At 41.9% G+C, this 12,868-nt stretch overlaps 1 protein-coding gene across 9 annotated transcripts in view; it reads left to right on the top strand.

Annotated features, from left to right (window-relative positions):
• cacna1g (calcium channel, voltage-dependent, T type, alpha 1G subunit) overlaps nt 1-12,868 on the top strand; it is a 134,211-nt gene that overhangs the window by 69,834 nt on the left and 51,509 nt on the right. For 6 of the 9 annotated variants that reach the window (XM_046376692.1, XM_046376691.1, XM_046376689.1 and 3 more), the window contains 7 exons: nt 2,040-2,133; nt 3,158-3,339; nt 3,887-4,219; nt 4,478-4,657; nt 5,176-5,276; nt 8,808-8,931; nt 12,691-12,759. In XM_046376692.1, the coding sequence (XP_046232648.1) occupies nt 2,040-2,133; nt 3,158-3,339; nt 3,887-4,219; nt 4,478-4,657; nt 5,176-5,276; nt 8,808-8,931; nt 12,691-12,759 (1,083 nt within the window). The remainder of the gene's footprint in view (nt 1-2,039; nt 2,134-3,157; nt 3,340-3,886; nt 4,220-4,477; nt 4,658-5,175; nt 5,277-8,807; nt 8,932-12,690; nt 12,760-12,868) is intronic. The other 3 variants (XM_046376693.1, XM_046376690.1, XM_046376697.1) reach the window with 1 other exon arrangement.

The following is a 12,868-nucleotide window of genomic DNA, read 5'->3' as shown; positions in this document are numbered from 1 at the left end:
CCACCGCTCAGCAGGAACCAAAACCAAGACCAAAAGCACAGCTGCTCTCCTCTCTTTCGCCCCTACCTGAAAAAGACAGGAGAGAGGGAGAGGAGTTATGGTTGAGCATCCACAATGCTTAGTGCTAATGCTCCACACAGTTTGTCTTATCACAGCTGTTCTGTCTGATTGATTGTGTGTAGGCTGATGAGCCCTGTGGGAGAGGGCTTCTTGCTGTGGTTAAAACAGATTTTATTTTTAAATTTGTCTGGTGATTAATTGTTGTGGGTGTGGGCTATGTGTTTGGTGAGCAGTTTGTCTATGTGATGCTGGATGTGTTAATATTTGTCTGCAGTATCATCTTTATGCCCAAACATTTGTAAAATATTCATGCATATTCAAAAGTTTGGAATCGCCTGCTACAAAATCTTGATTTGGTATACAGTCGTGTGGCTGTGACGACTGCTCTATTTCTGACTGGTCTTTCATTCTTTTAGGTTGTAGACAGTCCCCTTTACGAATAGATGTGGTTTTGTGTGTGGAATTAACAGGCACATTCCTTTAGCAAAGCTAGTCTTAAAACTTGTCAGAACAAGTAATATCAGCTGGGCATAATGTGCCGTGACAAATCACAGCTTAAACCTTTTCAGTTTCACCACTGGGTACTTCAGTTCATCCTGTGAGGAACCAGATTTCATGGTAAATCATGCAATAGTTGATCAGATATGATAACAGAAACAGAAAATGTATTTCAATTTTTCATACCTACTTTCTGTTTAGAGTAACTCCATGTTTCCTGATATAAGTCAACATTTTTAGGCAGGAACGATCCACTGTGATTAGTTTGTAAATGCAGAAATGTGATAAGCACGGCAACCACAGCAGTCTCCAAGTAGCACTTGAGTTGACTGGCCTCTTAGTTCATTAGCAACCACTTTCCTTACCTAATTTTCCCATACTTCACAGGTCCAGGTATGTCACTCTGGGGCATACAAATAGGAGCTTTAACTACAAGACAAGAATGCAAATTGGTGTCTCAAAGATAGCCATAGCCAACATGCCCGCAGTAAACAATATGCAGTATATCTACACCCTCTGTCTTACTCTTACACTCATGGGAAGTATCAAGAAGTAATTTGTCAGTTTCAGAGGAGGTGTACAGTGATTAGGTCCTGAGGCTTTTCTGCACACAGTTTGTTCTCTTTGCTACCACATAGGTCTGACTCACCAGATCAGCATTTTATTAATGTAGCATCCACCTGGCACCCTTGCACATATTAATGAAGTCTGCAGGCTCTGGAACAGTGCAACAAGTCCAAGAAGGAACTCTGAGGTTCACTACAGTAGCTTTGCAAGTGTAAAGGAACTGTGAAGCAGAGGCTAGTGGTGAGTAATTTAGAGCATGAGAATAGTTTGTGAAAGATAGTTGTCCAAAGTAGAAAGATATGTAAATGTGAGATAATGAGGAAGACTGACTTCAATCCGAAAGAACAAAACAAGGCATCAACAGTTCTGCTTTTCTGACAAGAGTTATACTTGGTTGCTGATTTACAGATATGCTGCGTGTTAGTGAAGTGTGAACATTTTTGATCTACCAACCACACTGAACCTCTCTTGTGGCTGTTGAGGAGTCATGGTGTGTAAAAAGAATTGCCATGTAACCAATGTGTTTCTGTACAACAAAGTGATCTCAGTGCACTAACCAGGTTCTCTCTGAAAAGTGATTTGTCCTGGGTGAGTTTCAGTGTGGTTTCTTGTGAACCTCCCTGCATGATGACACTTTACTCATTTATTCTTTCTCACCTTCTCTCTGTCACATCTGACCTTTGGACTTCGGGATCAGGGGGAGTACAACCTTACCTGTCTGCTTGCAAGAGGGTGGTTGCCTTTAGTGAATGATCCAAGGTCAGATCTGAAGAAGGATTGATGCGACATGCAGTTAAGCAAGGATCTGTGTTTAGAGGCAACCTCAGCCCACCTGCTTTCCGTTAACACTACCAAGAAACTGTGATTTTCTCAGGTGTTCTCTTCTAACATCTTGTGTGCTTATGTGTGTGAAGGGCGATGCTTCTAAATCAGGTTCGGAGATCGATTCCTGTGCACGAAGTATGGAGGATGTTAACGGCAGCAAGAAGGATTTATCAGCCTCTGCAGGTGAGCCATGCACATTAACTGCACATATGTAAACAGACAGCGCACACTGAATCGCTGCACTCTGCTGCTTTATTCGGTGAGGAATGCATAGGGTTGAACTCAACCCTCTGCGATTTATCGAAGCTGTTGTTTCAAACACTTGGCAAATCTTGTACCATCTGTGTTTGCACAATTAACTGCTGGCATGTTACCTCCATAATCTTTGTTAGATCCCTGTAGATTACATGCTGTGTTATTTTTTTTACAAAATGTATGTAAAAAAAAAAAAGGTAGAAAGTTATTTGGAAGCCACTTAGAGCTTATTCTGTGCAAACATACCTTTACCTGTTCTACATCTGCAGTATACAGTTCTCAGTCTTTTCCCTTTGGGTTTTCCAACCACACTCAGCAGACACGTGCCTGGCTGTCTCAAACCATCAAACCAGTATAGCAGCCTCATCCATAATTCCTCATATGCCAGTTCCCATCCCCTGTAATTACTCTTCTCCCAGACTGAAAAGCCCAATGGAAATGCTACTGTATGGAGTACACCTCCCAGACATACAGTATCATCTCCTCTTCAGCCCCTTCAGACTTGGTATAAAACTGCTTACATAGCTGGAAGAGCCTAATACACATCTTATAGGCCTCGGATAAAGGTTGGAAGATGGAGGAATTAGCGTTATTAAAATTGCATTGCCCTCCGCATGTCATGTATTTGTGTTGCTGCCAAACATAATATTTCCTCCCACGCATCCCATAAGATTAATGCCCTACTGAAATATTAATGTTGCTCAATAACAGTATGAGGCATCCATTTTTAAATATGCCATACTGCGCCACTGAGGGCGCACCCATGCGCCACCTTTTTCTGCTCTTCTTCCTGTCTTTATTCAATTTTCGTTCTCTTCTGTTATGCTTTTTTTGAAACTTTTGGTCAGTTTGTCACTTTCTTTTCAACAATGCCCTTTTTATCCACTGCTCTCATTCATTTTCTCATCCATCCTAACACTCTTCCCTTTTCTTCTTACCTACTTTTCACTAGTAGTGCCTGTAAATGGTCACGTGGACCTGAAGACCAACTTGACTCCACCTCTAATTACCCACACGGCTGCCACCCCAATGCCTGTACCCAAGTTGCCTGTCGGAGGTGACCCCATCCTGGGCTACGAGTCCCGTCGGGGCAGCAGCGTTTCCATAGACCCGGCATGCTATGACAAATCACCGGTTCGTATATACATTCTCATATGCAACAAAAGCTTGTGTCGATTATAAAGTGTAAGAACCCCGTTTCAGTATGTCAGAGAGTTAATATTAATGTATGTGTAAGGGGATAAGTGCCAAGTATTATCCCCACCCCTCATCACCACCAAGCACTCCCATAAGAGTCTCTCTGAATTCATTGTATGTGTCCTGCTGACGTGTGGAGGTCTTAATGATTGATGATGATTAATGAGGCGTGCGGTCTGACACTCTACTTACTGCTGCCACTGCCACTCTCTATTTGACAAACTGATGATTGGAATAAAGACCTGAGAAAATAAGCCCAGGTCTTTGCATCTGCTCCTGTTTGTCTGTCAGCATGAATCGCTATTCAGTTCAGCTCATGTCTACCTGAGTCAATCCAGTTCAGCTCATGTGCACGAGAGAACAGTATTGCCAGAGTTCTATTGCCAAGATTCAAGATGAACACATTTGCTTGCATTTGCTTATTATTCCTTTTCTGTTTCTTGTGTTGTTTTCACTTTGTCCTCTGCTTGTCCTCCTGCTGCAGACCAGTGCCCGCAGCTCTTCCCCCCACGCCCCATGGAGCTCCGGAAGCGGCTGGACTAGCCGGCGGTCCAGCTGGAACAGCCTGGGCCGTGCCCCATCGCTGAAACGCCAGAAGCGTCAGTCTGGGGAGCGACGGTCTCTCCTGTCCGGGGATGGTGGCTCCAGTTCTGAAGATGGGGAAGGAGAAGGAGGAGATGGGCTGATGGAGGACGATGACGGCTCTCTGGCCAGGACGGACTCCATGTCCCAGTCACAGAGAGGGCCCCGACACCGAAGGATGGAGTCTGTGGAGACTCGGAGCTCCATGGATTTGCCTCCTGATGCTCTACTGCAGGTAGATTCTGTACATCTTCGTCTTTGTTGCGCTCAATGGGTTGTTATTTCTAGTCGAAGAGATGCAGGAGATGCATCCTGTTGTTGAGGATGGCGCACTCAAAGAATTCAGTTCAATTCAATTTTATTCAGTACAAAAGTTAGATTTTTTAAACAAAACTAACCATATCTATAAAGGTGTCACAGAGTGTGCCTGTAACATAATAAGAGTATATAATTTACATGAGTGTTACGACATCGTGTTCCTTTCCCTGTGCAGGTACCCTACCTGTGCCGCTCGGCCAGTATGCACAGCTCCAGACCCCCCTCACTGGCCCACTTCCGGTCCCTTGAGCACAGCGACTGCAATGGGAAGGGCTCTCCATCAGTCTTGGGCCCCACACATGTCTCTCTGGAGGAAAACACTGAAGACGAAAATGCAGAAGAGGAGCTGAATCTGGTCAGTCTGTGCATTTCTGGTTGTGCTTCATATACTTCTGCCTTCACAAATGAAAATCTCTTACCAAGCACGTTAAAGGCAGACAAAGTGTTTCTTGGGTTTACAATCAGGAGTATTTCTGAATTATAATCCCCCAAGAACTGAAACTTGGGGGTTAAAACAGTTAAAAGCAAACAAATTCACACCAATTTTAAATGAAAGCTGTTCTGATTTTCTCACATTAGTTAGATGTGCGTAGGATCATCTGAAAATATGTTACGTTTACTATATCTTGATGTTTTGATGTTGTCAATGCAATCAGAGATGGGGAAAAAGGGTAGTCCTGCTTTATACAACTCTCCATAAGACATTCCCCAGATAAATATTATTCTTAAATTCAGAGTCATATGTGTAATGTGTAATTTCAAGAAAACATATAATCTCAGCTGGAATCTCAGCGTGTGTGGCTCACAATATGCAACAGAAAATTTGCGAACATATGAATAATAAATGTATTGTGCACATCCCTCTCCTTCCAGGGTCGTTTTGCTCGACTGTTCCGCTGGCTGGAGAAGAAACAGCCGGAGTGGTGTCGACAGAGAGACGCCTGGTCACTCTACCTCTTCCCTCCAGATTCAAGGTAGCATTAAACTCTACCTCTTTGCCCCCAGTTTTACAGATCTTTTTCTATAATGTAAGCATTTATATATATTCATTAATGTTCTGCTTACACAGCATTCTAAATGTTTGTTGTTTGCGAAAGGAAAACGCATGTAAATTGCTTCCTCCTGTGGCAGTTGGGATAAATTAAGTTTAGTGTATTTTAAAACTAAATGAAACGTCAAAAATGAACAAATCCACGGCGGTTTTTAAATTATAGAATTTTTGTTATCAGTGCACAAGAAAAGGCTGAGCCCTCTTCTCGACAAGAAGATGATTCTTAACATTGCTTTTGACTGACATCCCATCATGCTGACTGTAATGACAAAGTGTATTTTTGCCCGCAGTGTGAGCACAGCAATTTTTTTTTTTGTGCTTCCTATATCAACTACTGTTCCCTCCCACATTCTCACTTCAGAAGTCTCTTTTATCTGCACATTTCTGCCATGTCAGGGGTGAGTAAGAAGGAGCAGAGGGGGAAGGGAGTTTCTCCCACTGCGTGCTGCGTGTTATCTCAGCCACGTGCTGGATCCTTCTCTTCCCACCCTCCTTCACACCCTCTTCCTTTACTCCTCCTCCCCTTCTGGGACTTTGATCTGTGCATCTCTGCTGTCTGTTTGGAGAATATGGCTGTGAAAGTAACACGCTGGCCTCAGTCTGCCGCCACAGCACTGCAACATGCTAATTAAACTTCAAACAAAAAGCCCCACCCCAACCATCCAATGGGAATTTAATGTTAGCCATCACTGGTATCTTATAAAGTCTATTCCAAATGAGTAGATGACTTTTGAAACTGAAGGTCTCCAAATAGAGCATAAAATGATCTCCAGCATCAGACTTACAAGTGAGTTGGCAGCAGCAGAGAGAACCAGAGAATATTTAAATGAAATTAAAAATTCATTTTTTGTCAAGAAATAAGTGTGTGCGCCATCAGTTTGTTTTGGTTTGTGCACTTATTTGGTAAAAATTATGATTACCTCCTTTTTTCTCCTGATTTGCACTGATTTCATGGAGTCAGTCTGTGAATTTGAACCTTTTTGAAAGTTCTGGCTGGTTCTCCTCTCCGTTGGCCGTGTTATATAATTTGGAAAAGGTTAATAGGAAAAGCTCCCCGTAGTCTGTTATTGTCAGAGTATGAAGAAAACTGAAGGATCTTGGCTCAAACTAAGCTTCTAGCTGGCTTTCAATCGCAGCGTGCCACAAGCTTCGCCTGTCGCTAAGAGTGACACCGAGGACACGGGCTCTGTGTGACGCCCATTCTGGCCTTGAACTACTACGGACGCCCGTCTGTGCTCACAGTCACATCAAGAGACAGCAGCGCAGTAGGAGGCCAGAGTCCAGTGGCGTTCACATGGACCTGAGTTCACCTCAACCTGCCTTTGTGCTTGCTGTTGATACTGCTGCTGCTGATTACTGTAGGGCAAGTTTTAAATGAGTGGAGGCGTGGGCTCGGCTATGAAGGCATACTGTGAAGCAGTCACTGCAATTACACTTGTTCACCACAAGAATGAGATGTGGTGTCTATCAACATGGGGACCGGGGTGTGTTGTGCACATGGTCCCATACGGAATATGATTAGATTATGTGGAACGAGACCAAACTTTGTGGGTGAAGTCGGTCATCTGAGCTGCACGTAATAAGATATGGATAAGAATAGAGCAAATACACAGCAGGGAAGACATTTCAGAATTACAGTAAATAGTGAAAGCAATGATACGTGGCATTTTTATGTCGAAACTTTCTGCATTGCTACTTTCCAGCACCGAGTGATGCAACATCAAAGTGATTCAGTCTATATATGAAGAAAACATTAACTGTGCTCAGCATCTGCCAGCTCTTTCCTGGAAAGCTCTTTCCAGTTTGTTTGGAATGCGCAGAATAAGAACTGGGTAATTAGCATGAGCGGCTATTGTCTTCTCTAGCCATTCTAAACAAAGAGGTCATGCCATTGCCTGAGCACCGCCGACAGAAACTCGAACCTCTTCAGCAGAAGATCCAAGCAAACATGTCACGCTACCACCCACACTGTTAATGTGCAGTGCAAAACCACTGAGATGCTCACAGACTTCAAAATGGAAAAAAGGAATCAATAAGTAAAGATTCACAGCTTTACATGAGAGAATTTGTAAGAGAGTAGTGTGTGTAGTGAGACACTTGGTGATGTTTTAAAAATGTAAAACTAACCATAATCAATATTTAAGTCAATTACATTAACTGTCATTTAGAAGCAGTTGAGGCACTGATGCCAGAAACCTCAAAAAGTCAGCAAATGTCATCGGAGCATAACGCTTCAAACACTTGTCAAAATCTGTTCATGTAAACATCAGTGCATCAAAATGTCACAGTCCCAGGTCTGATAGGAAGGGGTGTTTCTGCATGAGCATGTGGTGGCAGGCTTTTCCCGAGGTTTTCGGGGTGTACGTGCATTTGTAGGTCCAACTTGAGATCTCTGCAGATAGATGTTGGCCCTTCAAACCACAGAGGAGGAAGTGGCACCAGAGGTGTGTGTGTGTGTTTACCATGTGTCCTCCTCCCTCGTGCTTGAGGAAAACATTTGAATGCTTCAACGCTCTGGCGTGCAGATATCAAAGAGGAATTAACTCATATACTGTGTGAATAATGATCGCCACAGTCAGATGACACACACAGACACTCAGACTTAGCAACACGCAGCAGTGTTGACACAATGGTGTCTGCATTGTCAAATAAAGCCAAAAATCCTGATGTGAGCCTCACAATATTGTCCCCTGCTGAACACTTACGCCGATATGAGCCATCAAAGCGGATTTGATGCACGGTTAAATCCTTTCCAGTGCCATATATAACAAGCGTCCCCTCTTTCTTTCTCTCCGTTGTCACGAGCTAAAAGCCTGGGAACCTTTTCATGTCATGTAATGAAAGTCAGGCATAATTAATGACTCTTAATTCTAAGGCGGTTCATTACAGAATTACTGTATGTGACACAAGCTGTTTTAAATTGAATGAGATATTTCATTATTGATAAAGTGTGCATTGGATTTCAGTAAATGTCCTTGCACATGACGTATTTCAGGTTTCATCGAACATGTCTATACTGAGCTGCAAACTGGATTAGGGTTTTCTTGAGTATTTATATGTCATACTATTTTATACATACCACTCCACCGCAGTTCATAGGGAAATAATGTACTTTTTACCGCTCAGCATGTACAGATGTCATTGCTAGTTGGGCTTCTTTGCAAATTAAGATTTCACATACAAAACATAGAATAAGTTTAAAAAATGTGATGTAATGTAGGTTAAGTTATTAATCAGTTCAAAAAAATATCTCCATCTCAAATTTTAGTTACAATCAGGTGCTTTTATATTGTAGTAATGCTTATTTTTCTTGAAGAATAAATAATTTCCAATCCAATTTTGTGAAGCTGTGTTTTTTTTTAACCAAAACCATGATATCTTTTTATGCAGCATGTCAAGTCTTATTTAATTTAACCGTAGTTTCAAATTCCCGTGTTTTTTTTTTCTTTGTCAGGTTTCGGGTCCTGTGCAATAAGATCATCACCCACAAGATGTTTGATCACATTGTGTTGGTCATCATCTTCTTCAACTGCATCACTATCGCCATGGAGAGGCCTGCCATTGGCAACACCAGTGCTGTGAGTCTCAAAACATGTTTAGCAGCACAAACGCACTGTCAACTACGCACTACGTGATTGTCCATTTTGTAAAGTTCACGTCTATGAAGAGATTGCTTTCACAGTCGACAAGGACGAACAAAAAAAGAAGTGGAATACTAAGGAAAGCACTGAAGGAAAAAAGAGAAAAAGTACCTTGATAGCTGACACACTCATATCAAAACAGAATTACCACTGTAGTTTGCTCTCTGCAGAGAAATGGAGTGGAACGTGGTGTAAGCAGGGAATCACTCCTGTATGACTGTTAGTCAGTAGCTTTGGGTAATGTGTGCTATACCACTGTACCCTGTATCTACTGCGATGCATCATCAACACCATCACTACCTTAGCTGATGCACCATCGCTTCAAATAGAGAAGGGATGGCTGAATGCCTTGCAGCAACACACACACACACACATACACACACACATACACACAGCTATCCAACCCATACTATCCTACTTCCAGCAGCAGAACATAGCCCAGCCGCTTCATGCATAAACACAATAATTATCACTGTTTGATTTTTTTTTTCTTTCTCACTGAGCGATGTGTTCTGTGGATGGGTCTAATTGTGGTTCGGTCTCGCTGGAACGCTCCGTTCTGCTTGTTTTGCGACTGAAACACGGAGGAGACAGTGCTGTTGTAATTGATTCAATTATCTGTGGGCTGGTATACGTGGCTAATGTCCAGGAAAGGAGATGTTTAACAAATGAAGGCAGCCCCATGGGCAGCCCGGTCTAATCAGGGAGAAGAGATCATACTCACACATATAGATGAGATGATTTCATCCCTTTCACCTTTGCATACAGACACACACATATGTAGTTACAACATGGACAAATGCACAAAATCCTGCAGCCACGCTAATAGATCAGAGAGCAGTATTTTTGGATGCACATATTTTTTGTCAGATTCCTGTCATGGCCGTCATGTCCAGTCTGCAAAATGAGGACAGGACATTAGGTTCAGGGCATTATTGAAATGAGATGGAAATATATGACGCAGCAAGCCGCCCAAAACAAGAGAATGAGCAGTCATTACAAGTGTGAGCTATGATACTTAATGCTCCACATCTCATTTGCCTGGATGGTCACTGCATTATGCTATTTGTTTGTCAGTGTGGGGTTTTTGGAATTAATGAAGCTGACCGTGAATCGATTTCTACTCGCCGATTCTGTTTTGTGTGTGTATAACAACCAAACATGTATAATTTATCACGTCGCTGCCACTCTTTTGAAGTGCTTGCTTTACGTCACCCGTGGCGCCAGTTTGTCTAAAGATATCTTATATTCAAATAGAATGTACTGATTGTTACAGAGATAAAATCTTTCAGTCACATTTTAGTATGGAATGCAGGCTGAATAATTATTCTCCTGGAAGCTATGTCACATACTTTGTATTTGGCATGCAGGCCATTTCTGTTTTGGTTTGGTGCTTGGTTGCCTGGATACCGTCTTCCTGTAGCTTAGTGGAAATGATTGAGGATGATTATACCACGTATTATGATTTATTATTCCTAATTGAATTAGGGGACAATGCATCACTGTCTAGAGCTCAAAATTGAATTATGTCAGCAGTAACAATGTAAAATACAATCAGTCTAAGTTTTCTGCATCCACATCATCTGCTCCATCCACACTGGACTCTGATGAAAGCTTTCCAGAAGGTGTGGGCTGACTCAGGAGTACATCAGGACTTTATTGCTGTATAATGGAAAGTTGCACTGAATTGCTTTTTATGTAACAGTGCATTACTGTACATTGGCCTTCTTAATTATTGCTATCTTTACACAGTTCTTTGAAAGTTGAAGAGATGCTGTACCTGTCCAGCATCTGGAGCTGCCAGAGCACCATGGAACTGTGGATTACTTCCTGGTTATATTTATTTGTCGCTGTTTTCACTGTTTTGTAACTAAGCAAACTGCCTCTCAGTTATGCTGGTTTCAGCTGCATTACTTCAGAACAAGCAAAGGCTTGTGGTTCCCCAAGTTGTGGTCAGAAACACTGGATGCCAGGTATTGAACTGGGAATAACACCACCACCACTGGAGATGTGGAATGAGAAATGGGCAAGAGGGTGGTGCTTTACTGGATTTCTTTTTGTTACAATCTGTTTCTTTCAATTTACAGCGCAGAATACATAAGAGTGGTATAAAAAGCACACACACAGCACACAATGAAATGCCAAATGCCATCATGCAACAGGTTGAGCAAAGTGCCATTCAGTATTCTTCATTTTTCTTCTTCATTTGGACTTGTTACCTTTTTCATTTTTTACTTCATTTCAGTTTGATGAAACATATGCCTACATGGAAAATGTAGTAGTTATAGTTTATGTTGTATTTTTGCAGGCTAGCTACTATTTACATGTAATGTTTTGGCTTGCTAGCTAAACAAATGGCTTGTCTACAGTTTGAGCAAATCCTCAGCTTCACAAATTTTATGATCAATTATATTTTATAACTAATTTTCTTGACAAGTTGATATGAAAGGTAGCCTGTGTTTGGGTAACCTGCCAGAGCTAAAGTTTACAGCTTGTAGACTACAGTTGGTAATGTCATTATACACATCTAAATCACCAACTCCCATGGCAAAATGCATTTGGACTGGTAACAAATTGGTCAATTCCTGGTCAATTCCATGTCTCATGAAGACAAATAGCATATAGAGTTTTATAAGCCCCACCCCCACCCTCTACATTCCCCCTTCTCTCATTCCTTATCACATGCCTGCTAATTCATAATGAATGAAAGTATGGAAACAAGTCTAGAATTTATAAACTATTCCCAGTGATGTCATGCCTGACATTTCCAGAGACTTGACAAAAAAAAATGCAGTAGGACTGCCATTTCTGTTTTTGTGTGTATGATTTTGTGCTCCTCGGAGCATGGGTGATGGTAGTCAGGGGCCGTGGGAAAGGCAGCCACCTACAACCACTCAGACACCCCCACACACACACACACGTAGTACATAGACAGTCAGCGGCCAGGGTTATGTCTCCTCAGACGGAGGGGAAGTTGTGTAAATAAGCAGTCATTGAAAGGATCTTATTCTTGCTAGCTTGCTTGTTTTTTCTCCTCAGTCCTTGTTTAGCTCAGTAAATAGGCTCCCATCCTCTGCTGCGTGCACACACACCACTGGGCCATGCTGCCTCAAGCAATAGGGAGGCATGGAATGCAGTAATGTGTGTTTAGAAGGATATTTAACAGTGCAGACCTGATGGTGTTTTGTTGCATGCATGCTCACAAAACAAAATGATAGCGCTCGATTTCTGAATTGACTGTTTATCTCTGGTGAAAAAAATAAAGGATGTGATGCAATGTGCTCATTTCACTGGAAAACTGCCAATTTCAGCTTTAAATTCCTGTTTTCCAACACAACTGAAGTTCCCCATGCAGCTCAGTTGATTCAGGGAATTATTGTAACAAGTTTGTTTGCACTACACAAAACTGAGGATAACGCTGCCGTTTTTTTTTTCCACCAATAAAAGGAAACGTAAAATTTTAGGCCCTGAATACTTCCTGCAGTGCTAATTAATGAGTAGTAAACTTTCTAATTGCCTGCCAGCCATCATTATTAGTGAGTGTGACAGGGAAAATTGTTTGTGAAATAGCTCCTTCATACATTATTCAGCTAAGCAGTAGATCATTTTAAAGGCAGAAAAGTCTTGGTAATTAACTATTGGCACTATTAGCATGTAGCTCAACTCATTCAGGTCTGTCTTCTTTCTTTACTGCAGGAACGCCTCTTCTTAACGTTGTCCAACTACATCTTCACAGCGATCTTTGTGGCTGAGATGTCTATAAAGGTGAGACACTCTGGAATTCCACTGACTTGTTAGTTTGTGAGAGCCCTCATGGTGTATTTCCCAAAACTCATTTTATCCATTATACGAGGGGAAGCTGAATGTTAGTAAA

Source organism: Scatophagus argus, chromosome 21 (assembly GCF_020382885.2).
Source record: "Scatophagus argus isolate fScaArg1 chromosome 21, fScaArg1.pri, whole genome shotgun sequence".
In the NCBI taxonomy this organism is placed as follows: Eukaryota; Metazoa; Chordata; class Actinopteri; family Scatophagidae; genus Scatophagus; species Scatophagus argus.
The sequence above is the reverse complement of the archived record's forward strand: the minus strand, read 5'-3'. Positions and strand labels throughout refer to the sequence as shown.